Source organism: Hemitrygon akajei, chromosome 10, assembly GCF_048418815.1.
Source record: "Hemitrygon akajei chromosome 10, sHemAka1.3, whole genome shotgun sequence".
Lineage (NCBI taxonomy): Eukaryota > Metazoa > Chordata > Chondrichthyes > Myliobatiformes > Dasyatidae > Hemitrygon > Hemitrygon akajei.
In genome coordinates, this window is record NC_133133.1 from 15,546,248 (window position 1) to 15,573,323 (window position 27,076).

Below are 27,076 nucleotides of genomic sequence, written 5' to 3' on the forward strand. Positions count from 1 at the left end.
CCATTCCCATTCTGATATGTCTATCCATGGCCTCCTCTACTATCAAGATGAAGCCACACTCAGGTTGGAGGAACAACACCTTATATACCGGCTGGGTAGCCTCCAACCTGATGGCATGAACATTGACTTCTCTAACTTCCGTTAATGCCCCTCCTCCCCTTCTTACCCCATCCCTGATATATTTAGTTTTTTTTTCTCTCTGCCCATCACTCTGCCTGTTCTCCATCTTCCTCTGGTGCTCCCCCTCCCCCTTTCTTTCTCCCGAGGCCTCCCGTCCCATGATCCTTTCCCTTCTCCAGCTCCGTATCACTTTCGCCAATCACCTTCCCAGCACTTAGCTTCATCCCATCCCCTCCGGTCTTCTCCTATCATTTCGCATTTCCCCCTCCCCCCCACTACTTTCAAATCTCTTACTATCTTTCTTTTCAGTTAGTCCTGACAAAGGGTCTCGGCCTGAAACGTTGACAGTGATTCTCCCTATAGATGCTGCCTGGCCTGCTGTGTTCCACCAGCATTTTGTGTGTGTTGTTGTTTGAATTTCCAGCATCTGCAGATTTCCTCGTGTTTGCTCAGGTTTATTATTCCTGACTTACACTGTGAAATTTATTGTTCTGCAGCAACATTACAGTGCAATAAATTTTTTTAAAAATCTGTAAGTTATAAAATATATAAACAAGTAGAGCAAAAAGCAACCAAAATAGTAAGGTGGTGTTCATGTGTTCATGGACCTTTCAGAAATCTGATGACAGAGAGGAAGAAGCTGTTCCTGAAATATTGAGTGCTTGTCTTCAGGCCCACATCCCAAGACATGCCCTCTTGTCATTAGTACTGTCAGAGAGAATGTACAAGAGCCTGAAGACACACCACAGATTCACTATATCTCTGTTCTAAAGAGATTCTGTAAATGCTGGAAATCTTGAGCAACACACACAAAATGCTGGAGGAACTCAGGGGGTCAGACTGGATCACCAGAGGGGTGTAATCAGTTGACAATTTGGCTGAGACCAAAGGCCGACAGTTTATCCCCTTTCGCAAAAGTTCTCTGACCTGCTGAGTTCCTCCAGCATTTTGTGTGCGTTGCTCAGATTTCCAACGTCTGCAGAATCATTGGTGTCATTAAAATGATAACTTGGTGCACTAACAAGTGTTGAAGATATCCTGCTTTTGTGGATTACATCAGCACCTTGCGGCCTCCTCATGCTGAGAATCTGAAAAAGACATCAAATGCAGAGTCAAGTAGCAGATGCTTATCTATTTGTTCACAATGGTTCCAGTGTACAAATACGTAAACGTTTATTTGACTGCATTGCACCATTCTCAAATCAAAATAGTATTCATTAAAATTTCATGTCTATAAAATAAACATGGCCTCCTGAGTGATGGGAATAAACTGAACTGATACTGTACCTTATTCAGGAAAATATCTGACATGCTCTTCCTAACTCCTAAATCTTCTGTGCTGGTAGGCTATCACTCAGGCTAAAGTGTGCACAGTGTGTGTGGAGTTAATTATTGTACATCTCCCATTGATTAGCGTGGAAAATTTGTTTGTTTTCCAATTGCACCCATTTGATCACAGTGAAGATTCTGACTTCATGCAAACTGTCATCAATCAGTCTGCTCAGCAGTCATCTCTTCAGCTATTGATGGCTTCTCTACAAAAGAGGGCATATCTCCGAACTGAGGCCTTATAAGGCATTGGTCAGACCACATTTGGAGCATTGTGAGCAGTTTTGTGCCCCCTTATCTAAGAAAGGATGTGCTGGCACTGGTGAGGGTCCAGAGGAGGTTCACATGAATGATCTCGGGAATGAAAGGGTTAACATATGAGGAGCGTTTGATGGCTCTGGGGCTGTATTTGCTAGGAGTTTAGAAGAATGGGGGGGGAATCTCATTGAACCTATCAAACATTGAAAGGACTAGATAGAGTGATATAGAGAGGATACTTCTTATATTGGGGAAGTCTAGGACCAGAGGGCATAGCTTCAGAACAGGGGATGCCCCTTTAGAACAGAGATAAGGAGGAATTTAATTAGGCAGAGATGGTGGCGAATCAGTGGAATTCATTTCCACAAAGAGCTGTGGAGGCTAAATCATTGAGTGCATTTAAAGGGGAGGTTGATAGATTCTTGGCTGCAGAAATGTAACTCCAGGAAAACATACCATGCACCATCAATCTGCAAGCCATGGCATTCAGTGACATCAGCTATATTATTTGTGTGGCTTGTACTGTGTATGATTGTTGGTATTGTGTTTTGTATCTTGGTCCCAGAGGAATACTGTTTTGTTCATGTATATGGTTGAATGACAATTAAACTTGAACTTGAATAGTAAGAGCATCAAATGTTACAGGGAGAAGGCAGGAGAATAGGGTTGAGAGGGATAATAAATCAGCTACGATGGAATGGCAGAGTAGACTCAATGGGCTGAGTAGCTTAATTCTGCTTCTTAAGGTCTTATGGTCTAAGTAGAGTGATTCTAAAAATAATCTCCTTCAGCATAAGACATATGCAAGTCAGGAAGTAAAGAAAAACTCAAAGAAATCCTAGACTTACCGGAATGTTCTCAGCATAAATGCTGTTTGGAAACCATCCCTCAATAAAGCTGGAGTCACAAGTGACTGCAGATGCTGGACTAAATCAAATCAGGTTCATCATCACTGAAATACTGTATGTAGTGAAATCTGGTGTTTTGCAGCATCAGTACAGTGCAATACATTAAAAAATACTATAAATTACAATAAGAAATATATATAAAATTTAATTAAATATGTAGTGCAAAATGAAAGCAAAAAGGGGAGTAGTGTTCGAAAAATAGTGAGGTAGTGTTCATTGGTTCACTGTTTGTTCAGAAATCTGATGGTGGAGAGAAAGAAGCTGATCCTACAGCATTGAGTGTATGTGTTTAGGCTTCTATACCTCCTCCCTGACAGTAGTTAAGGAGGACAGGGCATGTCTTGGGTGACGGGGGAGTTCCTTAATGATGGATGCCACCATTTTGTCTTTTGAAGATGTCCTTGATGATGTGGAGGCTGGTGCCCATTATGGAGCTGGCTGAGTAGCAAAACTCTTCCGCTTTTTCTGATCCTTTGCAGTGGCTCCTGCATAGCAGATTGTAGACAGCTAACAACTTGATAGAGGAACTCAGCAGGTAGAACACCATCCCTGGGGGGAAATGAATTGTCAACAGTGTGGGTACAATCTATTTTGTTAGGATCTTACACTTTATTGTCCCCTTCACTTCACTTCCTCTGCAACTGTTACACCATATCCTGCACTCTGCTAATGTTTTAACCTGTAATGCCTCAATGCACTGCTGTAAATAATTGATCTGCATGAACAGTATGCAAGACAAGCTTTTCACTGTATCTCAATACATGTGACAACAATAAACCAATTCCAGTTCCAATTCCTTCAAGTGTCTATCCAATTTTGAAATCGCCAGTCACTCCCTTTCCACCATCTCTGTAGGCTGAGTCATTAGCCCTAACTGAAAAAAATATATTGTGGTGAGCATTTGGTCCATAATGACAGACAAGGAAGCTTATTTAACCCAGCAACTGTTTTTATTGAGATAAACACAAATGCAGACCGGGTGCAATGACCTGGGGAGATAACTGCTCCATCTCATACAAACAGAGCGGTGGGGTGATTATCACACACCCTGGTTACAGTCAGGGTGATCCACAAACACACAAGCTCGCTGCGCACCTGCTGGTGGTCCATAGGAGGGATGGGGGGGATCAGTACCACCATCATTGCTTGCCCCTGGCTCTGCTCCTCAAGGCAGTGACACTCGGTCATTCTAGCCACCACGTCAACTGCCCTCGGGGCTGTGGAAGCTCAACAACCAGGTCAGCGATGCGTGGGCCCTGCGAAGCAGGATCCATCGGCCGAAGAGGGAGGGGTGGAAGTGGCGGAAGGCCTGGACCACAGCTAAGAGTTGACCACAGTTGCATTCAGTGTGGCTCAGGGTGTGGCTGAAGTGCACCACAGCATGTTCTCCTTGGACAGCGCTACACCCGAACGTCAGTTGCTGGCATCTGTGTCAACAGCGAGGGGTGTGCTGGACCAGGGTACATCAGCACCCGGGGCCTGGGTTAGCGCAGCTCGGAGCTGGTCGAAAGCGGCAGCGCAGGTGTGAGTGCAGGAAAAAGGCTCCCCTTCTTGGTGAGCTGGTGCAGGGAAATGGCGATGGTGGCCGAGACCTTAACAAACCAGCGGTAGTATGATGCTAGCCCCAGGAAACTGTGAAGCTCAGAGACATCGCGAGGGGTGGGCCATTCCTGGGCTGCTGACACCTTCTTAGGGTCTGTCACCGCTCTATTGGCACTCACCAATGCCCCAGGAACCTCGTCTGGACACGCAGCAGGCAGCATTTTGCGGGGTTGAGCAGGCAGATGCCAGTGAAGACCTCTTCCAAATTCCACAAGGCGTTATCAAAAATGGCAGCGTGCATCAGGAGAATGTGCAAATAGATGATGCGGCAACTCCACGGGATGTGTGCCAGCACCCTATCCATCAGTCTCTGGAATATGGTCGGGGCGTTGCACAGGCCAAACGCCATTACTCAGAATGCCACCGCCCTTGACCAGTGGTGAAGGCAGTCCTGGGCCAGTTCAACCTGCCAGTAGCCACTGCAGAGATTGAGAGAGCCAAATCATTCGAACCCACGATGCAGTCCAGGGCATCATCAATTCAGGGCAGCGGGTAAGAGTCTTTCTGGGTCATGGCATTGAGACGGTGTAGTCCACATAGAACAGCCACAGACCTTCTTTCTTCCCGACCAACACTGCCGGGGCTGCCCACGGGCTATTGAAGGGCTCAATGATGCCAGCTCCTGCCATCTCTTTGACGCGCTGCTCCGCTGCCTGGCATTTGGCGAGGTCCAGGCGATGGGGCAGCAGACAGGCAGGCTGGGCGTCCCCAGTGTTAATGTGGTGTTGGAAAAGCCCCATGCATCTGCAGTCCCCATCTCTGGTTGTGAAGGCGTCGAGGAGCTGGTGTAGGAGGTCCTCCAGCCACCGCCGCAGGTCCTGATCCAAGGTCTCGGTGCTTTGCTGCCACATCCCTCACACTGCCTGCACGTTCTCGCTGGAGGATGCCGTTGTACGGCCGCCAATGTCGTCATCCTGCATCGATGTGGTTGCTGATGACGGGAGCACAGGGAGCTACACCTAGATGACCGCTGGTGGTTACTGCCACACCTGCCTGGTCCTGCTTCCTGGAGTGGCCCTGCCGGAGAGCTGTGGCTTCAGTGCCGAGGTGGAGTGTTGCCCCCCACCCCCCCCCCCCCCCGGCACATCCACACGGGGCCGCCAGTGAGACAGCAGGTTCAGACCAATGACGCGGGAGTCCCAGATGTCGGCGAGCCACACCTCATGCTCCACTGCGCAGCCTCCCCTTCCCTCTCATCGCTGCACAGTCACCGGTAACCATAGCCAAAAGGACCATCGTTGTTGCCTTCCCAGGCTGGTCCGTTTAGGAGAGGACACTCAGAAAGATTGTGGCGATGATTGACCCCGTGTCCACCAACGCATGGCACTTGATACCCTCCACCACACAGCCCCACGTATAAGCCTTGCTTTTCACCCAAACAGCCCATGCAGGAAGGTGGCAACAGAGGAATTCTGCTGGAGGTCTCAGGCATTGCTGAATCAACATGGGTTCTAAGATTGTTGCTGCACTCTGCGCCTCTGCCAGCGAAGATGGTGATGCCAGGTGAACGTGCTGCCAAAGGTGTTCCAGCGTCAGCGCCTTTATTAGGCAAGTTTTTCCTAAGCTGTGGGAGGGAAGTGGAGGTAGCCATGCCAAACACAGTGGTGGAGGTCTGCTGCAAATGCCTCCAGACTTTCTCCCATCCAGCGCTGCCTGCTGTCCAGTTCTTTCCTCATTGCTTTTTCCGATGGCCTCTGCTCGAAACGCCATTCTGGCACTGCTACGAGGGCCCTGTAGTCGCACCACTCAGCCGGAATTAGGTTAAAGAAGATCCGCAGGGCATCCCCACTGATGCCAAGGCAAGATGCACCGCCATCTTGGTGAGGCTCCACCCGTAGTTCCATGTGGCAAGTTTAACTTGCACTCAGTAAGGCTCCAAGCAGTTGGCACCATTGTGTCTGGAGAGCTTCAGGGTGAACCTTGTGGCATGAATTTCTGAAGCCCATCGGTCTTCCTCTCACTCCAGCAGCAACAGTGGTGGCCGCTGTGGTGCCCATCCTCCCATGGCTGTGACATCTTGCATTCCCTGGTGCAGGTGGGTGATGCACCCTTCGTTCTCCCCAGGTTGGGGAGCCTGGGTATGCTCGCCCCATCAGGGTTCCCTGGGAAGGCAGGATGCTCAGTTCCCAGGTCTCCCTCTAAGCCTTTGGGGGCCTGGCCTGGGAATGAGAGAGAGATATACTGCTTGGTCCTGCAACTTATTCCCCAAGTTTTAAGGAGCTCCATCCAACGTCACAGCTCTTCAATCTCGCCATCAATTTCTAATCCCACTCCTGATACCAATATGGTGAACATTTGGTCCATAATGACAGACCTGTAAGCTCGTTTAACTCAGCAACCATTTTTATTGTGATAAATACAAGAACAGACCTGGTGCTATGACCCGGGGAGGAAACAGTTTAGTCTCTTACAGACATGAAAGGTGATGATCACACACCCTGGTTACAGTCAGGGTGACCTACAAACTCACGTATAACCCAAGCTGAAGTGGAACAATAAATGAACTTGAACCATTATCCCATGGAAGCATTTTAACACAAGAACTATAAATAGCACTGGTTATTAGGAACTGTCAACCATGCCGCCCCGCCCTCACCCACCTCCGGAGCACCACAATATTCGTCATCACATCCTGTCTATATTTTTCACCTACAATCTATCTGTATACTCACATTCATACACCACCAGCAATTAGGAAAGACTTCCTTCATCCACTTTAGTTAAGCCTATCAGCTTCTCAATTACTTCTTTCAAATCTCTCATTGATCTCCTTTCTCCAAAGGAAAGTAACTAACTTGTAGTTAGTTACCTTGTAGTCATTGTAGTGAAACAACTTTGTGCCCCCTGGAGCAACGGTCATTAGATGGCTCCGTAGTCTGTTTTTGGCTGGGGAGAATAGAAACCTCTATAGATCTGTAGTAGAGAGTATATTGAATGGCTGCATCACAGCCTGGCATGGAATTGCCAATACATTTGAATGGAAAATCCTACAAAAAGTAGTGAATTCGGCCAAGTACATCACGAGTAAAGTCCTCCCAATCGTTGAGCTCATCTACATGAAACGCTGTCATAGAAAGCAGCATCCACCATCAGAGATCCGCACCACCCAGGTCATAATCTCCTCTCACTGCTGACATCAGGTAGAAAGTAGAAAAGCCTCAGGATCACACTACCAGGTTGAAGAACAGTTACTACCCCTCAAACATCAGGCACCTACATTTTGCCTACAGACACAACCGATTGACAGATGACACAACAGCCACATCTCTACACACTGTCCTTACACATCTGGAGAAGAGGGATGCTTATGTGAGAATGCTGTTCTTGGACTTCAGTTCAGCATTGAACACCATAATTCCTTCCAGCCTTGACAAGAAGCTCAGAGACCTCGGCCTTCACCCTGCCTTGTGCAGCTGGATCCTGAACTTCCTGTCAAATCGCCGGCAGGGTGGTAAGATTGGGCTCCCTCACCTCTGCCCCTCTGACCCACAATACAGAAGCCCCTCAGGGCTGTGTACTAAGTCCCCTCCTTTACTCTCTGTATACCCATGACTGTGTCGTCACCCACAGCTCCAATCTGCTAATTAAATTTGCTGACGTCACTACACAGATTGCCTTAATCTCAAATAATAATAAGGCAACCTACAGAGAAGAAATCATCAGCTTGATACAGTGGTGTCAAGGAAACAACCTCTCCCTCAATGTCCCAAAAACAAAGGAGCTGGCTGTGAACTACACGAGGAATGAAAACAGGCTAAACCCTATCGACATCAATGGATCTGGGTTTGAGAGGATGAGCAGCTTTAAGTTCCTCAGCAAAAACATCACCGAGGAACTAACGTGGTCTATACATACCGGCTGTGTGGTGACAAAAACACAACAGTGCCTCTTTCTCCTCAGACAGTTGAAGAATTTTGGTATAGGTCCCCAAATTCTAAGAACTTCTACAGGGGCACAATTGAGAGCATCCTGACTGCCTGGTATGGGAACTGTACTTCCCTCAATCACAGGACACAGAGAGTGGTGCGGACAGCCCAGCACATCTGTAGATGTGAACTTCAGACTATTCAGGACACTTATAAAGACAGGTGTGTAAAAAGGGCCCAAAGGATCATTGGAGACCTGAGTCACCCCAACCTCCAACCACAAACTGTTCCAGCTGCTACCACTGGGAAATGGTGCCACAGCATAAAAGCCAGGACCAACAGGCTTTGGGACAACTTCTCCCACCAGGCCATCAGACTGCTTAGTTCATGCTGATGCAACTGTATTTCTATGTTATATTGACTATCCTATTGTGTGTGTGTGTGTGTTTGCACCCTTAACTCCTGGTGGAGTCGTCAGGGCGCCATCATGACAAGCTTTTTGCACTGATCTTTTTGGTGATTGCTCATCGTACGGCGTGTCTTGGGCATCTGAAACCTGGTGGAGCCCATCCCTCTCCAGGCTTTTTTTTTACAAGGTCGAGTTGCTAGCTCAACACTCAACCCAGGCACGGATAGAGGAAGTCCAGCACTGATGCCAGTACACCACCAGCCGGCTTATCCTGTTGTACATAATATTTATCATAAATTACTATAATTGCACATTGCACATTTAGATGTAGACGTAATGTAAAGATATTTACTGCTCATGTATATGAAGGGTGTAAGTAATGAAGTCATTTCAATTCAATTCAATTCTTGAATGAAAGAGGATAACTACTCTCAACTTCACTTGCCTCATCATTAAAATGTTCCCACAACCAAAGATCTCATTTTCAAGGACTCTTTTATCTCATTATCTCATGTTCTCATCATTTTTTAAAAAAATATTTTCATTTGCACAGTTTGTTGTCTTCTGCACTCTGGTTGATCTTTTATTGATCATGTTATTGTTACTATTTTATAGATTTGCTGAGCTAGCCCACAAGAAAATGAATCTCTGAGCCATATATAGTGACATATATGTATTTTGAGAAAAATATTTACTTTGAACTTTGAACTCTGTGTGTGTGTGTGCACACGCGCACATGAGGGTCTGAACATGTGTGTCTATGTATCAATGTGTGTATGCATGTGTGTATATGTGTGCACATATATACGCATGCATGCATACATAAATCTGTGTCTCTGTGTGCTTTTGTATGTTTGTGTGAATCATATTCATTCCCTACCTACATGCTGTGTATACATGCATGTGTGTATACAGTATGTGTTATGTATGCTGGTGTTCCATTGACCACTGTGCCTTGTGCCTTGAGCTGTAGGTGAAGTCTGATTAAGGCGCTGGAACTCAAATCCCGATTCTTTATGCCCACGGATATCTGTGCTGTGTGTGTGTTCTGTAAATCATCCCGTCTGGTTACCCCTTGTGTCCACTCACACTCTGCAGTCACTAAGTTTACAGAAATAGAGTTGGACAATTAACATGCAGGGTCCTCCTACCATCAACCTCTACAGCCAATTAAATTTTAATAAGCCGTACTGTCTGACACCATCAATAACCCCTAACATGTGACTTATTTCACCTTGACAGCTCCCTGCTGAGATCTTTCACCAAGTGCGCTCTCCACTCGGCACGCTAAATTATTCCTTCAATTTGCAATGTCCTGCAAAATATACTTACTGCATATCCTTCTGTCAGATCACTAGAGTTCCTTAATTTTTAGATATAAAATGACACTTCTGAATGATGTCCTTTTTTGTCAAACCTCCCAGTATTTCATTAATTCCATGTGTCAAGTACATATTGTGTTGTACTATCTTCATCTATGTCTAAATCTTTATCAGAGATTTGCTCTGAATTCTAACTCGAGCTTATGAGCTTGTGGAGGCTCATGGCTGTTTAGAGGAACTGCTTTGCTAAGATGTAGTATAGTAGTTTAATTGTCACATTGTTGGAGTCCTTATTCAGAGCTGCAGAGTAATGATCTGCAAACATGAGCTCACATACAATTTTGGCAGCCCAGGAACTTAAATTCAATAAATTAAGTGTTAGCATTTTGTAACTCCAAAGGTTAATCGAAAGAAAAACACGGGAGCCAGAATAACAGGTCGACTTTGTTTTACTTTAGTGAGGCACACACAAATGATCCGGTGCTGTAATGATGTATGCCAGTCACATACTTCTTACATATATTCCATAAGGAATTACGTAAACAAACAACAAATCCTTAATCAGACAGTATATGCTTAATATTATTCAAATATTAAATGCACTACACTCCTCCCTCCTTAGCTGCAAGCTACGTATAGAATGCATCTCAATTCAAATATGTAACGTATTGCTGTCTAGTTATCTATCTACAGTACATGTAATACTACTGTACTATATAATACAACTGCTGTATATGTAACTTAGTAAATTTTAAAGTTGTCCCATTCAGGCCTAAAGATTTAATTGCTGTGGAAGATTTCTTACTCTTGTGGGCTAATGTCTTTCCTGACAAGGAGAATCACCCTTCTTGGCTGGTGAGACGTGGCTGTGAAACAATCTCAGTTTCTGAGGCGTCCTCCAAGGTGGTGGTTGTAAAGAGTTAACGCTGGGACTGGAGAAAGTAGTTCTGAAAGTTCTGGGCACGTTTCTTCTCTGATAACTGACTCTGCTCTCCTCAACTGATTGATGTGCCATCTCCAGATGACATCAGATGCAACCTTCACTGTGTAGGAGAGTGGTTCAGCTCCGCCCTTAATCTTTCCATACCCACTTATATTCACCTCTGTAGTCCCTCACCAGGACTGCTTGTCCAACAGTGAAACATCAGACCTCAGTGTTTGAAGAGCCCTCCATTTGACTCCACTGTGGTGCTGCATACTCCTTCTGAGTGTGGGTTTGAGGAGATCCAAATGTGAGTGCAAGGGATGACCCAGCAACAGCATCACTGGTGAGTTGTAGGTTGTGGAGTGTGCGGCATTGCAATATGCAGGGATGAAATTTGTGAGCTTCTGATTCAGTGTCAGTGTTGTGTGTTCTGCTGACGTTGCTTGCAGTGCATTCTTTAGACTCTGGATGAACCTTACTGCCAAGCCATTTGTAGCTGTGTATATGTCTTATTCCATTCATTTTCAGGAATGACTGCAAGTGCTCCACAACAAGCTGTGGTCCATTGTCACTGATTAAGAGTTCTGGAATACACATCCTTGAGAAGAGGGTTCTCAACACATCAACATTGGACAAGACAGTAGTTGAGGTCATTGGGAACACTTCTGCCCACTTTCTAGCTGCATGCACTACCACCAAGAAATTTGTGTCCATGAATAGTCCAGCGGGATCCCCAGGATTCCTCTGCCAGGGCAATGAAGGCCATTCCCAGGGATGGGGAGGCACTGCTCTTGTCATCGTCTGCATGTGTTAGCTTCCCAAACAGTGAATGGCAAGATGCTTGATCTGCTGATCTATCCAGCTCCAGCAGACAAAGCGTTGAGCAAATGCTTTCATTTAGACCATGTCTTGATGACCGCCATGTAGATCCTCCAACACTTCAGCTCTCAGCTTGGATGGTACAACAACTCTCAATCCCCACATAAGGCAATCCTCACCAAGGGCAAGATCATCCCGGTGCTGGTAAAAATGGAGGAACTGGAATTTCTGCTGCACATTCCAGGCATTTTAGTTTGCAACGTAGAACTGAGAGAGGGTTGGATTTTTTTCTGGTTTGCCCTTGGATCATCTCTGCCATAATAGGGAAACTTGCATTTTGTAATAGTGAGAATACGTCAAGAGGAACGTCCTCTTTTGTAAATTTTCCAGTTATTTCCTTTTTCTAAGGGTTAATGGGATAATCCATCAGCATTTCAATGATTAGGTATCATCTTGAATTCAATCTTGTAATTGTGTCCTCCAAGAAACAGAGCCCATCTCTGCATTCAGGCTGCTGCTGTTAGTGAAACACCCTTCTGTGGATCGAAAGTGAATGCCAATGATTGATGATCAGTAATGAGGATAAGCTCTCTCCCATGCAAGTACTGGTTGTAATGTTTTACACCCCAAACCAGACTTAGGGCCCCTCTGTCAAACTGTACATAAATTTTCTTTGCAGCAGCAAGGGAACAGGCTACGGAGCATTCACTTCCATCACTCATAACATGAGACATGACTGCACCCTACACTATAAGGCAAGGCACCACAAGAAAGCTTCTCTGGACAATGTGGATAATAATGTGTGAGTACAGTGTATGGTGTCACCATTTCCTTTGTCATTTGGAAAGCCACTTCACACTGGTTTGTCCATTTGCATTTCTTCCTGATCTGTACTAATGAGTTCAAGGGCTGAAGTAGTGTAGCCAGGTTAGGCAGGCACTTGTTATAGTAATTGACAAATGCTAAAAAGGACTGCAATGATGACACATCCTCTGGCATTGGGTTATTCATCACTGCTTGAATTTTCTCAGCATACTTGTGTAATTCTTATGATGAGACCACAGAAAATGAGGCTTGGTCTAAAGAATTCACACTTGTTGTTTCATGCTCTGAGCCCATATTCTATTCTTTTTAACACTCTCTTGAGATTTTGAGATGTTCCTTGTCATGCTCATCAGCCACAGTGATTTCACGCAGGTAACACAGAGTGCCTGGGCAGCCTTGCAGTGCCTGTCCATAACTTTCCGTCAGAGTGCAGGTGCAGATGCTATTTGAAAAATAAGCCTTTTATAGTGATAAAGCCATTTGTGAGTGTTTATGGTGAGAAACACTTTGGACTCTTCTTCCATCTCCATCTGTTGGTAGGCCTCGGCTAAATCCACTTTGCTGAAGTGTTTTCTTCCAGAACGGTTTACAAAGATATCCCCTATCTTGAGCAGAGAGTATTCATCTTCTTTTGATACTGAGTTGATGGTAACCTTAAGGTCACCAGAGATCATGATAGACCCATTCTTCTTGGCTACTGCAATGATTGGTGTTTCCCATGGGCTCCACTCAAACTTAGAAATAATTCCTTCAGCCTCTCTAGCTCACTGACTACTTTATTAGAAATAGTATATATAAAGAACTGGAGGGGCTTTGTTAAAACTTGGGTTGTGGCATTTTCATTTAACACTATCTTCCCTTGATATGTTTGAGTTTTCCAATGCCATCTTTGAACAATACTGTGGCATCATCCAGTACCTTTCTTAATTTTCTTTCAGTTGACTGTATTGCAGGGATGGACCTTGCAAATGGTGAATGGATCTCCAATCAAGTTGTAGTTGTCTCAGCCAATTATAACTCCTCAATGCTGGCCCTCCTGTTTTTACCACATACAAGCCCAATGTGGTTTGTTGGTTACTGTATTTCACTGTTATAAATGTTATTGCCACAGGAGTTATCTTTATTCCCCACTCTAAGTTCTTGGTTGGATATCTAGATTCAAGATTCAAGATTCAAAAACTTTATTGTCATTCTAACCGTACATCAGCTCTGCAGGGCAGAATGAGACAGCTTTTCCCAGGAGCAGTGCAATCATAACATAACAAACGCAACACTAAATAATAAACATAACAATAAATAGTAAAACACAACAGCCACATGTCAGTTAAATGTAAGTTATAAGTGTCCAGTGCAAGTTAAAAGTGTCCAAAGCAGAGTCAGGTAGAGCAGCTATTTAGCAGTCTGACTGCCTGTGGGAGGAAGCTGTTTAGTAGCCTTGTGGTTTTAGTTTTGATGCTCCTGTAACGTTTACCTGATGGCAGAAGAACAAACAGTTCATGGAGAGGGTGTGAGGGGTCTTTAATGATGTACCGTGTACATCGACTCTGAAAGAGGTCTTGGACAGAAGGTAAGGAGACCCCAATAACCTTCTCTGCTCCCCTAACCACCCTCTGCAAGGCTTTTTTGTCGGCAGCACTGCAGCTGGAGTACCAGGTTGTGATGCAAAAGGTCAGCACACTCTCAACCACTCCTCTGTAGAATGTAGTTAAGATGTTAGTGGGGAGTGATGCTTGTTTAAGTTTCCTCAGAAAGTGCAATCTCTGTTGGGCTCGTTTCACAATCCCAGTGATGTTCCTGGACCAGTTGAGATTGTCCGAGATCTGCACCCCAAGGAACTTGATGTTTTCCACTCTCTCCACTGTGGAGCCGCTGATGCTGAGGGGTGTGTGCTCAGGCTGAGACCGTCTGAAATCGACAATCATCTCCTTGGTTTTGGTGACATTAAGAATCAAGTTGTTGTCTCTGCACCAGCTCTCTAGGTGTTTGACCTCCTCCCTGTACATTGTTTCATCATTTTTGCTGATGAGCCCCACCACTGTGGTATCATCAGCAAAGTTACTGATCAGGTTCCCTTTGAATCTGGCTGCACAGTCATGTGTTAGCAGTGTAAACAGCAGTGGGCTGAGCACACAGTCTTGTGGGGATCCAGTGCTCAGTGTGATGGAGTCAGAGATGTTCCTGCCAACACGGACTGACTGTGGTCTCTCTATCAAGAAATCCAGAATCCAGCAACACATGGCAGTGTTAAGGCCAAGCAGTGACAGTTTCTCCACTGGTCTCTGCGGGATGATGGTATTGAACGCTGAATTGAAATCAATGTACAGGATTCTGGCATAAGTGTCTTTGTTGTCCAAGTGAGAGAGAACTGTGTGCAGTGTGGTGGATATTGCATCCTCCGTAGAGTGATTTGGACGATAAGCAAACTGTAGAGGATCCAGCGATGAGGGGAGGCTGGCTGTGATATGAGGCTTGACAAGCCGTTCAAAACATTTCATCACTATGGGGGTCAGGGCAATGGGATAGTAATCATTCAGACAGGCTACAACTGATTTCTTTGCTACAGGGATGATTGTGGAGGTTTAGAAGCATCTGGGGACAATGGCTTGACTAAGGGAGATGTTGAAAATGTCTGTCAGGACATCTGCTAACACATCAGCACATTCCTTGAGCATACATCCAGGGATGTTGTCAGGACCTCACGCTTTTCGTGGGTTAACCCTGGCAAGGGTCCTCCGTGTTTGCTCTGAATCAATGATTGGAGCCGGCTGATCAGATGGTAAGAAGGGACTGGCTCTTCCCCTTGCTGTAGAGTTTGATGCTTCGAAGTGTGCAAAGAATTTGTTAAGCCTGTTTGGAAGGGAGGCGTCGCTGTCATCAGTTTTCTGCCTGATCTTGTAGTCTGTCAGAGCTTTAATTCCCTGCCACATCCGTCTGGTGTCCCCTGTGTCACAGAAGTGTCCATGTATATTGCCTGCGTAGGCCCTTTTCGCTTTCCTGATCCCTAGTGAAAGCGCAGACCTGGCTGAGTGAAGTGCACTCCTGTCCCCCGATCTGTAGGCTGTGTCATGGGCCTTCAGTAGTGAACGCACCTCTGTTGTCATCCATGGCTTTTTATAACCATGTGCAGTGAAGGTTTTCATCACAGTGACATCCTCTGTGCATTTGGCTATGTAGCTGATTACTGCCTCCGTGTACTCCTCAATGTCTATATGGTCATCATAGGAGGCTGCTGTCTTGAATATGTCCCAGTCTGTGTGCAAAAAACAGTCTTGTAGTGCTGAGGCTGCTCCTTTTGGCCAGACCCTTATCTGTCTTTTCTCTGCTCTCACACGTTTAAGCAGTGGTTTATATGCTGGTGTTAACATGACAGATATGTGGTCAGAGTGGCCAAGATGGGGGCAGGGGGCTGCTTTGTACGCCTGTGGGGTGTTGGTATAAACCAAGTCCAGTAGGTTGTCTCCCCTGGTTTTGAAATCCACATATTGCAGGAATTTGGGGAACACAGTCTTTAAGCTGGTGTGGTTAAAGTCCCCAGCAATCACCACAAAGCTGTCAGGATGTGTAGTCAGTAGCTCACTGATGGCTTCACATAGGGCTCCCAGTGCTTCGTTAGCATTAGCCTCAGCATTGGCACTGGGAGCTATGTAAACAGCTGCCACAAGCACGATGGTGAATTCCCTCGGCAGATAGAACGGCCGGCATTTCACAATGAGAAATTCAGCCAGTGGTGAGCAGTGTTTAGCAGCTACTGTAGCGTTCGCACACCAGTCTTTGTTTATATAAATACACAGACCTCCTCCTCGGCTCTTACTAGGAGAGGAGCTAGCTGCCTCTCTGTTCGCACGAAACGATGTCATTCCCTCTAGCTGTATCGCCGCGTCCGGTATACTGTCATGGAGCCAGGATTCCGTTAAGATATACTCACAGCAGTCTTTAAACTCCTTGCGTGTTTCTCTCAGCAGACGCAGCTCATCCAGCTTGTTGTCGGTGGAGCGGACATTTGAGAGCAGGAGGGACGGTACCGCTGGCCTGGTGGGGTTAGCTTTTAGCCTAGCATGGATGCCAGCCCTCTTACCCCTCCTCTGTCTTCTCTCACAGCGCTTTTGCTTCCTCCTCCCTCGGGAAGCAGCCGGCTGGGTAGCGGATAGTAGTCCGTAGCGGCGTAAACTGTCCATGTTACACCAGAACTCGTCAGTTTTTCTGACATAGTTTGCCCTGATGTTAACGAGCATATTCCGACTGTATGTTATGCATCTAGGACAAACAGAACAAACACTAGATACACTTATCTACAGGCTTCAGTTCAGTATCTTCAAAATGCTATTTAAACATTTTGTAAAATGACTGAAACAACCGAACCAGTGTCCATTTCCATTTTAATTAAGTTGCCGCTCACTTCTGGGGTCAGCTATATTGCTTGCCTCCTGTTAATTTTCACTTTGTAAATCTCAAGGATATTCAATCCTGTGCCACTCTCATCATTATCAGATTTTTCATCAACAGCATGTAGATTTGAGCTCTTTTTGAAAGTGAAACTTGACATTTTATCTTTTTCTCTGCCCTGTGCAGTCCATTTATTTTGTCCAACGTGCTCTTTGTATGTGTCTTACTAAGCTGCATTTTATGCAAGTTTCACCTTTAAGCTTACATTGGTGTATTGGCTTTATTGGTAAGAAATGATATTAAATCATTAGAAAGAGGTGACAGAGGATCGGAGAGTGCAGAATCTTTATGGGTTGAGCTAAGAAATCGCAGGTGTTAAGGGACCCTGATGGCAGTTATATACAGGCCTCCTAATAGCTGCAGTGATGTGGACTACAAATTACAACTGGAAATAGAAAAGGCTTGCCAGAAGGGCAGTGGTATGATAATTGTGGGGGATTTTAACATGTGAGTGGATGGGAAAATTAGGTCACCACTGGATCTCAAGAGAGAGAATTTGCAGAATGTCTACGAGATGGCTTTTCAGAACAGCTTGTTGTTGAGCCCACTAGGGGATCAGCTGTACTGGATTGGGTATTGTGTAATGAGCCAGAGGTGATTAGAGAGATGGAAGTGAAGGAACCCTTAGGAGGCAGTGATCATAACATGATTGAGTTCATTGTGAAATTTGAGAAAGAGAAGCTGAAATCCGATGTGTTGGTATTTCAGTGGAGTAAAGGAAGTTACAGTGGCATGAGAGAGGAACTGGCCAAGGTTGACTGGAAAGGGACACTAGCGGGAAGGACGGCAGAGCAGCAGTGACTGGAGTTTATGTGAGAAGTGAGGAAGGTGCAAGACAGATATATTCCAAAAAAAAAGAAATTTTCGAATGGAAAAAGGGTGAAACCATGGCTGACAAGAGAAGTCAAAGCCAAAGTAAAAGCAAAGGAGAGGGCGTACAAGGAATCAAAAATTAGTGGGAAGACAGAGGATTGGGAAGTTTTTAAAAGCTTACAAAAAGAAACTAAGAAGGTCATTAAGAGGGAAATGATGAGCTATGAAAGGAAGCTAGCAAATAATATCAAAGAGGATACTAAAAGCTTTTTCAAGTATATAAAGAGTACAAGACAGGTGAGAGTAGATATAGGACCGATAGAAAATGATGCTGGAGAAATTGTAATGGGAGATAAGGAGCATGGTTTCCTTAAAGGAAAATCCTACCTGACAAACCTATTGCAATTTTTTGAGGAAATTACAAGTAGGCTAGACAAGGGAGATGCAGTGGATGTTGTGTATTTGGATTTTCAGAAGGCCTTTGACAAGGTGCCGCACATGAGGCAGCTAAACAAGATAAGAGCCCATGGAATTACGGGAAAGTTACATACGTGGATAGAGCGTTGGCTGATTGGTAGGAAACAGAGAGTGGGAATAAAGGGATCCCATTCTGGTTGGCTGCCAGTTACCAGTGGTGTTCCACAGGGGTCTATGTTGGGGCCACATCTGTTTACATTGTATATCAACGATTTGGATCATAGAATAGATGGCTTTGTGACTAAGTTTGCTGATGATACAAAGATAGGTGGAGGGGCTGGTAGTGCTGAGGAAACAGAGAGTCTGCAGAGAGACTTGGAAGATTGGGAGAATGGGCAAAGAAGTGGCAAATGAATTACAATGTCGGAAAGTGTACGGCCATGCACTTTGGTAGAAGAAATAAACGGGCAGACTATTATTTAAATGGGTCGAGAATTCAAAGTTCTGAGATGCAACAGGACTTGGGAGTCCTTGTGCAGGATACCCTTAAGGTTAACCTCCAGGTTGAGTCGGTGGTGAAGAAGGTAAATGCAATGTTGGCATTCATTTCTAGAGGAATAGACTACAGGAGCAGGGATGTGATGTTAAGGCTCTATAAGGCACTGGTAAGACCTCACTTGGAGTACTGTGTGCAGTTTTGGGCTCCTTATTTAAGAAAGGAAGTACTGATGTTGGAGAGGGTTCAGAGAAGATTCACTAGAATGATTCCGGGAATGAGAGGGTTAACATATGAGGAACGTTTGATCGCTCTTGGACTGTACTCCTTGGAGTTTAGAAGAATGAGGGGGGACCTCATAGAAACATTTTGAATGTTGAAAGGCATGGACAGAGTGGATGTGGCAAAGTTGTTTCCCATGGTGGGGGAGTCTAGTACGAGAAGGCATGACTTGAGGATTGCAGGGCGCCCATTCAGAACAGGGATGCGAAGAAATTTTTTTAGCCAGAGGGTGGTGAATCTGTGGAATTTGTTGCCACAGGTGGCAGTGGAGGTCAAGTCATTGAGTGTATTTAAGGCAGAGATTGATAGGTATCTGAGTAGTCAGGGCATCAAAGGTTATGGTGAGAAGGCTGGGGAATGGGACTAAAGGGGAGATTGGATCAGCTCATGATAAAATGGCAGAGCAGACTCGATGGGCTGAATGGCTGACTTCTGATCCTTTGTCTTATGGTCTTATGGTATGTGAACCCCTGCCTCAGTGGTAACACATTTGTTCAGCCAGGCTGGTTTCTGTTTGGATGTTGCAATTTTGTTCACACTCACTTTCACTCCCGACTGCAACTCAATTGTGTCTCTGGCTGCCTTTTCCATTGATACAGTGATTTCAACTGCTCTTTTAAATGAGTTGAACCTCAATTAGGAGCCACTTTTGAATGCTTTCTTGAAACATTCCATAAACTAAATGATCTGCCTGTGCATCATTAAACTATCACTGTACTGATAATCTTCAGAGAATTTCTTCAAATCAGCCACGTACGTTGGAATGGACTCCCCTTCCTTTTGATACCGCTTGTGAAACCTAAAGGATTCTTCAATCAACAATAGTCTCAGTTCTAAATGTTCCTGCATTATGTTCACAATATCAGCAAAGCTCATTTTGGCTGATTTGGTTGAAGTAGTCAAACTTCAAAGGAATTTGTATGCTCTTGCACCAATTGCATTCAGCAAAACTGTCTATCACTTTGCTTGGAAATTTAATTTGCTTCAAAATACTGCTCAGTTCATTCAGTACACAACTAAGTTATCCATTTTGCAATCAAACACATCTATCATTCTGATGTAACCGGTCATTTTTGCTTTTTTGAAATGTATTATTATTATCACCCGGTTATCACTCTTTATGAACCCCTAAATTTCATTCATTTTCTGCATTTTGTAACTCAAGCATCTCTCTCTCCCACATAGAAACATTTTCTGCTCTTCAACAGGTATGTAGTCATCTCAATTTCATTTTAAAACTTCCTCATCACCACTTTTGTGTTTTGAAACTCCAAAGCTTAAATTGAAAGAAAAACATGGGAGCTTGGGATAATTTTGTTTTACTTTAGTGAGATGCGCATGTATGACGTGGTGTTGTAATGACACATGCCATTAACATACTTCTTACATATAACCTGTACCTACTTACATGAACAATGAATGCTTATGAAACAATGTATTTACAATATTACTCAAACATTACTAAAAATATTAAATACAGTACATAAGTAACTATGATAATTGCAAACAGCCAGATTCAGATTCATTTATTTATCACATGTACATTGAAACATACAATGAAATGCACCATTTGTGTTAACAACCAGCACAGCCTAATGATGTGTTGGGGGCAGCTTGCAAGTGTTACCACATATTCCAGTGCCCATAATGTTCACCAGGAAAACACAGAACACAACCAAACAGAACGTAACAAACAACAAAATAACAACAGCAAATCAAGCTCTTTCTCTCTCTCACACACACACACTCCTCCTCCAGTTCCAGGACAGGCCTTCATTCTGCACTCTCCTGTCCTTCAGCCAAGCTCACAAGCTCATCCGAAGCAACCCTGGAACTATCCTGTCCTTACATAGTAGTAAACAGTCAAGAAGAAAATGTTTGCGGCATTGATCGTGAGGATAGTCAGAGGCTTTTTCCCAGGGCTGAAATGGCAAGCATGTGAGGGCACAGTTTTAAGATGCTCAGAAGTAGATACAAAGGAGATGTCAGTGGTAAGTTTTTTACGCAGAGAGTGGTGACTGCGTGGAACGGGCTGCTGGCAGCAGTGGTGGAGGTGGATACGATAGGATCTTTTAACAGACTCCTGGATGGCTACATGGAGCTTAAAAAAATAGAGGACTATGGGTAAAGCCTAGGTAGCCTAAGGTTGGAACATGTTCGGCACAGCTTTGTGGGCCTGTATTATGCTGTATGTTTTTTTATGTTTCTATGTCCCCAAGAACCTTCAGCATTTTTGCTGTATTACAAAAGTCAAATGTCAGTGGGTCGGCAAAAGATGATGAAACCTCTAGGACATTCCCCTCTTCATCAATGGAGGAACAGACGCAGATAAGACCATAAGACCATAAGGCATAGGAGCAGAATTAGGCCATCTGGCCCATCAAGTCTGTTCCATGGATCCTTTTTTTCCTCCCTCCAATCAAGAACCTGTCAATCGCTGCCTTAAGTATACCCACCGAGCTGGCCTCCACAGCTGCATGCGGCAACAGGTTCCACACATTCACCACCCTTTGGCTAAAGAAATTTCTCCGCATCTGTTTTGAAAGGGTGGCCCTCTATCCTGAGGCTGTGCCCTCTTGTCCTAGACTCTCCCTTCATGGGAAGCAGCATTTCCACATCTATTCTGTCTCAACCGTTCAACATCTGAAAGGTTTCAATGAGATTCTCCCTCATCCTTCTGAATTCCAGCAAGTGCAGAGCCAGAGCCATCAAACAGTCCTCAACAGTCCCTTTCATTCCTGGAATCATCACTGTGAACCTCCTCTGGACCCTCTCCAATGCCAACGCATCTTTACTAAGATGAGGGCCCAAAACTGTTCACAATACTCAAGGTGAGGCCTCAGCCGTGCCTTATAAAGCCTCAGCATCACATCCTTGCTCTTGTATTCTAGACATCTTGAAATGAATGCTAAACAGTACTGTCCTTCAAGTATGGAGCAGTGACTTAAAGTTCAGCCTGACCTCTAATTCCCCCACATACAGGTAAGATCTTAGACAAATATATATAGCTAGGGTGCCTAACACACCTTTGCACAGTACTGTAGTAATTTTATGTATTACACTGTACTGCTACCGCAAAAGGAATCAAACTTCATGACATATGTGAGTGATGATCAACCTAATTCTGATATCGGCCTCTATTGTGGATTGAGAGTCGGACGGCAGCAGGGAGAGGGGAATCATAGTTGGGAAAAGGGGAAGGAGAAACCAGAGAGATATTCGGTAAAGATCAATAAACTAAATGTAATCAAATGGCCTTGCCTGGTGCCTCAGCGCTGTGTGTGTCTGCACCCACACCACCTCCGACCCCTGGCTCTCCTCTGTCACCTGGTCCACACCCCTCCTGCGGCACTCCACCCTCACCATTCCCAACACTGCTTGCTCCCGCCAGATTTACAAACGCACTCTCTGCTACACATTGCCACATTGACAAATAGAGTATTCTGCAAAAGATTTAGGCACCATAGCTACGGGGGTGGGGGGGGGGGGGGGATTGATAAGTTCGTGGCCAAAGGTAGAAGGAGTCAGTTTTAGAAAACCTAGCACATTTATTTTTCTACATAGTCCCCTCCTACATTTACACACTTAGATACGGATCTTGGACCTCCAGGAAATATCCACAGCAGGGGTGATTGATCAGTTTGTGGCCTAAAGTAGAAGGAGATGAGTTATACAGCTCTCTTTACATGTACATGCAGTTCAACTCTTTGAGTGATTATGCAGGAATTTTGAAGTTAATAACTCATCTCCTTCTATGTTAGGCCATGAACTTATCAATCACGCCTGCTGTGGACACTTTCTGCAGGTCCAAGATCCATATGCTCCACGATCACTGGACTAAGTGTATAAATGTAGGAGGGGACTATGTTGAAAAATAAATGTGCTAGGTTTTCTATGATTGACTCCTTCTACCTTAGGCCACGAACTTATCAATCACCCCTCGTATATACTGTATATGTGCCTAAGACTTTTGCACAGAACTGTTCTTCCATTTTGGACTCTTCACTCACAGTAGTCTCACCTCAATATTCAGAATTCTCCTTTTTTTTTGTTGTTTTCCCTTGTACTCTCTCAATGCACAAGTATAATGAAATGGTCTGTCTGGATAACATGCTTAGTATACAGTACCCAACAATAAAAAAAACATTTTACTAATTTACGTTACAAAAACTGTTGTGCTTGGTCTGTTCATTGGCACTCTGCACAATTGTGGGGAAAAGAAATTCCAGACACCCTCAAGATTATAGGGTGATATTCTCTGCTTCTACCACTAGGCTAAATAGGGTTTACTGACACATCAGTTTTATAATCCAGTGCAATGTTTGCTTCCTCCCAGCTGTTCTACTTACCTCACACTCTGTCACTCAACAGCTGGGTTATAGTTGCACCACCACACCCTCTGACTTTAACTTGAGCCCGAGTCGTTGGATCACTACTGTGTACAAACCTAAAATCACGGCCATTTTGTTAATAAAAATCAAGAGAGGCAGAGGTGATTGAAAGTAATCAAAAATACTGCGGATGCTGGAAATCTGCAACAAAAGCAGAAAACGTTGGAAAAGCTCAGTGAGTCAGGAAGCATCTGTAGCAAGAGGAAAGACAAGAGACTGCAGACTGTGGTATGCCATGGTAGCATAGCAGTTAGTGGAATCCTATTACAGCTCGGGGCATCAAAGTTCAGAGTTCAAACCCGGCGTCCACTCTATGTTCCATGTGTGCATGGATTTCCTCCTGTTGCTCCAGTTGCCTCCCACATTCCAAACACGTATCAGTTAGTAGCTAAACTGGTCATTGTAAATTGCCCTGTAAATTTTCCTGTGATTAGGGTAAGGTTAAATCGATGGGCTGCAAGATGGTAGGGTTCAATGGGCCTGGTCTGCACTGGATCTTTAAAATAAAATGTTGTTGGAATCTGGAAAAAACAAAATAATCTACTGGAGGGCAATTGAATGATTCCCCAGTTCAATAAGATGGACGTTACAATCTACCTTATTATGATTTTACACCTTATTGTTTCCTGCACTGCACTTGCTCTGTAGCTGTCGCACTTTCTTCCACATTGTTAGTGTCTTACTTTGCTCTGCCTCAATGCACTGAGCAATGATCTGATCTGTATGAACAGTATCCAAAAGATAAGATTAAACATTAGCAAGAGAAAATCTGCAGATGCAGGAAATCCAAGCAACACACACACAACATGCTGGAGGAACTCAGCAGGCCAGGCAGCATCTATGGAAAAAAGTTTCAGTCCAAAACTCTCCAGCAGGCCTGAAGGAAAGAAGCTGAGGAGTAGATTTAAAAGGTAGGGGGAGGGGAGAGAGACCCACTCGGCAATAGGTGAAACCAGGAGAGGGAGGGATGAAGTAAAGAGCTGGGAAGTTGACTGGTGAAAGAGACAGAAAGCCGTGGAAGAATGTCAAAGGGGGAAGGAGCACTAGAAGGAAGCAATGGGAGGGTAAGGAGATAAGTAAGATGAGGAAAAGGGAATGGGAAATGGAGAAATGGGAGGGGGGATTATCAGAAGTTTGAGAAATCTATGTTCATGCCATCAGATTGGAGGCTACACAAACTGAATGTAAGGTGTTTCTCCTCCAACCTAAGTGTGGTCTCATCACAACAGTGCAGGAGGCCATGGATGGATATATTAGAATGGGAATGGGAAGTAGAATTAAAATGGGTGGCGGATGGAGCATTGATGCTCTGTGAAGCGGTCTCCCATCTACGTTGGGTCTCACCAATGTACAGGAGGCCACACCAAAGCACCGAACACAGTAAATGACCCGAACAGACTCACAGATAAAGTGTCGCCTCTCCTGGAAGGACTGTTTAGGGCCTTGGATGGTAGTGAGCAAGGAGGTGTAGGGGCAGGTGTAGCACTTGTTCTCCTTGCAAGGATAAGTGCCAGGAGGGAGATCAGTGGGGAGGGACGAATGGACAAGGGAGTCACGTAGGAAGCAATCCCTGCGGAATGCAGAAAGTAGGGGGAAGGAAAGATGTGTTTGGTGGTGAGATCCCATTGGAGGTGGCAAAGTTTTGCTAGACACAGAGTCTGGTGGGCTGGTAGGTGAGGAGAAGAGGAATCCTATTGCTGGTAGGGTGGTGGAAGGATGGGGTAAGAGCAGACGTATGTGAAATGGAAGAGATGCATTGAGGGCAGCGTTGATGGTGGAGAAAGGGAAGCCCCTTTCTTTGAAAAAGGAGGACATTTCCTTCGTTCTGGAATGAAAAGCCTCATCCTGAGAGCAGATGTGGTGGAGATGGAGGAATTGAGAAAAGGGGATGGAATTTTTACAAGTAGTAGGGTGAGATCAGGTGTAGTCTACGTAGATAATACATTAGCTTTATTTGGCACATATGCATCAAAACATACAATAAATTGTGTTGTTTGTGTCACCAACCAACACAGTCCAACTGTGATCTGGGGGCAGCCTGCAAGTATCTCCATGCTTCAAGCATTTACATAGCATGCACACAACTTACCTGTAAGCTTTTGGAGTGTTGGATGAAAGAAAAGTACCCTGTTGAAAACAACAGGTCAAGGGGAGAACTTTCAAAACTCTTTACAGAGAGTGGCGGATTTGAATCCTGATTGCTGGCATTGTAAAGTACTATGCTAATGTGCTGCTCCCAGATAAGCATTTCACTGTATCTTAGTACATGTGACAGCAATAAACCAATTCCAATTTCAGTTCCAGTGGATCAGATAAATTTCCGTTGAAGCGGAGTTTTGGGTGAAGAGCCTTCATCTGGATGAATGGAATCTTGCCTATGGAAATAGCAGGAGTTAACTGGGTATTTTCCAGCAGTCCAGAGTATACAACATTACACACACTTATGATGCCCAGGTAAAGACACATTTCACCCTACCAGAGATGTTCCCTCTGCTCCACCCATCGCTCTCTCCCGGCTTCCCTGCTACCTTTGCTAACGTGTTTCTCCTATTCTTATAAAAGTTCTGATGAAGACTCTCAGACTTGAAACATCAATAGCTCTGCCATGGGGAGAGTGGAGAGCACAAAGTTCCTCGGTGTGAACATATAATGAATGCTCTAACCTGGACCCACAGTACCTCCTCATTACTCAAGAAGGCACAGCAGCATCCATACTTTCTGAGGATAATGAGGCGTGAAAGACACTGCACCCCCGTTCTAACCACTTTTTACAGGAGCACCATCAAGAGTGTCCTGTCTGGCTGCATCATCATGTGGTACGGAAGCTGCAAGGCGTTGGACCACAAGCCCCTACAAAAGATAGTAAAACCACTGAGAGTCTTGCTGTCCTATGTGTGACATTTACCAGGGGCGTTGTATATGGATGACGCGAAGCATTATTGAGGATTCCTACCACCCATCCTGCAATCTCTTTGATCCACTACTGTCAGGAAGGAGGTACAGGAGCACCAGGACTGAGACTGTCAGACTGGGTAACAATTTCTTCCCTCAGACTGTGAGACTAATGAATACCCTGTCACCACCACGGTCTCGACACTAGAGTAGTGAACTGCTTAGTGTACTGTTAACTTGTGCTTCACATGCATTCTGAATTATATTTTATTAACTTATTTGTAGTAATATTATGTTTCTATGTGCAGTGTGTGATGTATGCATTGTCCAGGAGAATGTTGTTTCATTTCATTGTATACATGCACAGACGGATGACAATAAACTTGAACTTGAACTTAAACACATTCCCTTTTCTACAGGAGCTACCTGACCCACCAAGAGCCTGTCTCTAAACTGTAGTATTCTATGACTCTATGACTCTAAGTATATACTGTACAGAATTCACTGGCTTTGTTTCTATCACTCCATCAGCCTGAAGCAATAATTATGTCCCCTTTGTCTCACCCACAGGGTTCTAAGTGAGCATCTTGGAGAGAAGGAAGTGGAATTATCACTGCTATTTGATTGGGTGAAGGAGGCTGACCTGGGGAACTACACCTGCATCGTAGAAAATCGGATTGGACGCACTCAAGCCAGCATACTTCTCCAGAAGAAAGGTAAGTGCCAGCAAGGTGAAGTGTTTTGACATAACAATTTGGCTTCTTGCGAATTTTTTTGTTTCCGTGTGATGGCTATGAGCTGGTATGAAGTAGAAGGCAGCAACCCTTGGCTTGTTGTGAGCTTACAGTTCATTTGCCTTGATTCAGCTTGTCGATTCCACTGTTCTGTTTTTCTCACAGAGAGTGGTGGGTGCGTGGAATGCACTGCCAGTGACAGTGGTAGAGGCAGAAACAATAGGG

General features: G+C 44.7%; 1 protein-coding gene across 3 annotated transcripts in view; it reads left to right on the forward strand.

The window, feature by feature from the left end:
* Nucleotides 1-27,076, forward strand: part of il1rapl2 (interleukin 1 receptor accessory protein-like 2) — a 1,249,784-nt gene that overhangs the window by 1,156,493 nt on the left and 66,215 nt on the right. For all 3 annotated transcript variants that reach the window (XM_073057804.1, XM_073057805.1, XM_073057806.1), the window contains exon 8: nucleotides 26,688-26,833. In XM_073057804.1, coding sequence (XP_072913905.1) covers nucleotides 26,688-26,833 — 146 coding nt within the window. The remainder of the gene's footprint in view (nucleotides 1-26,687; nucleotides 26,834-27,076) is intronic.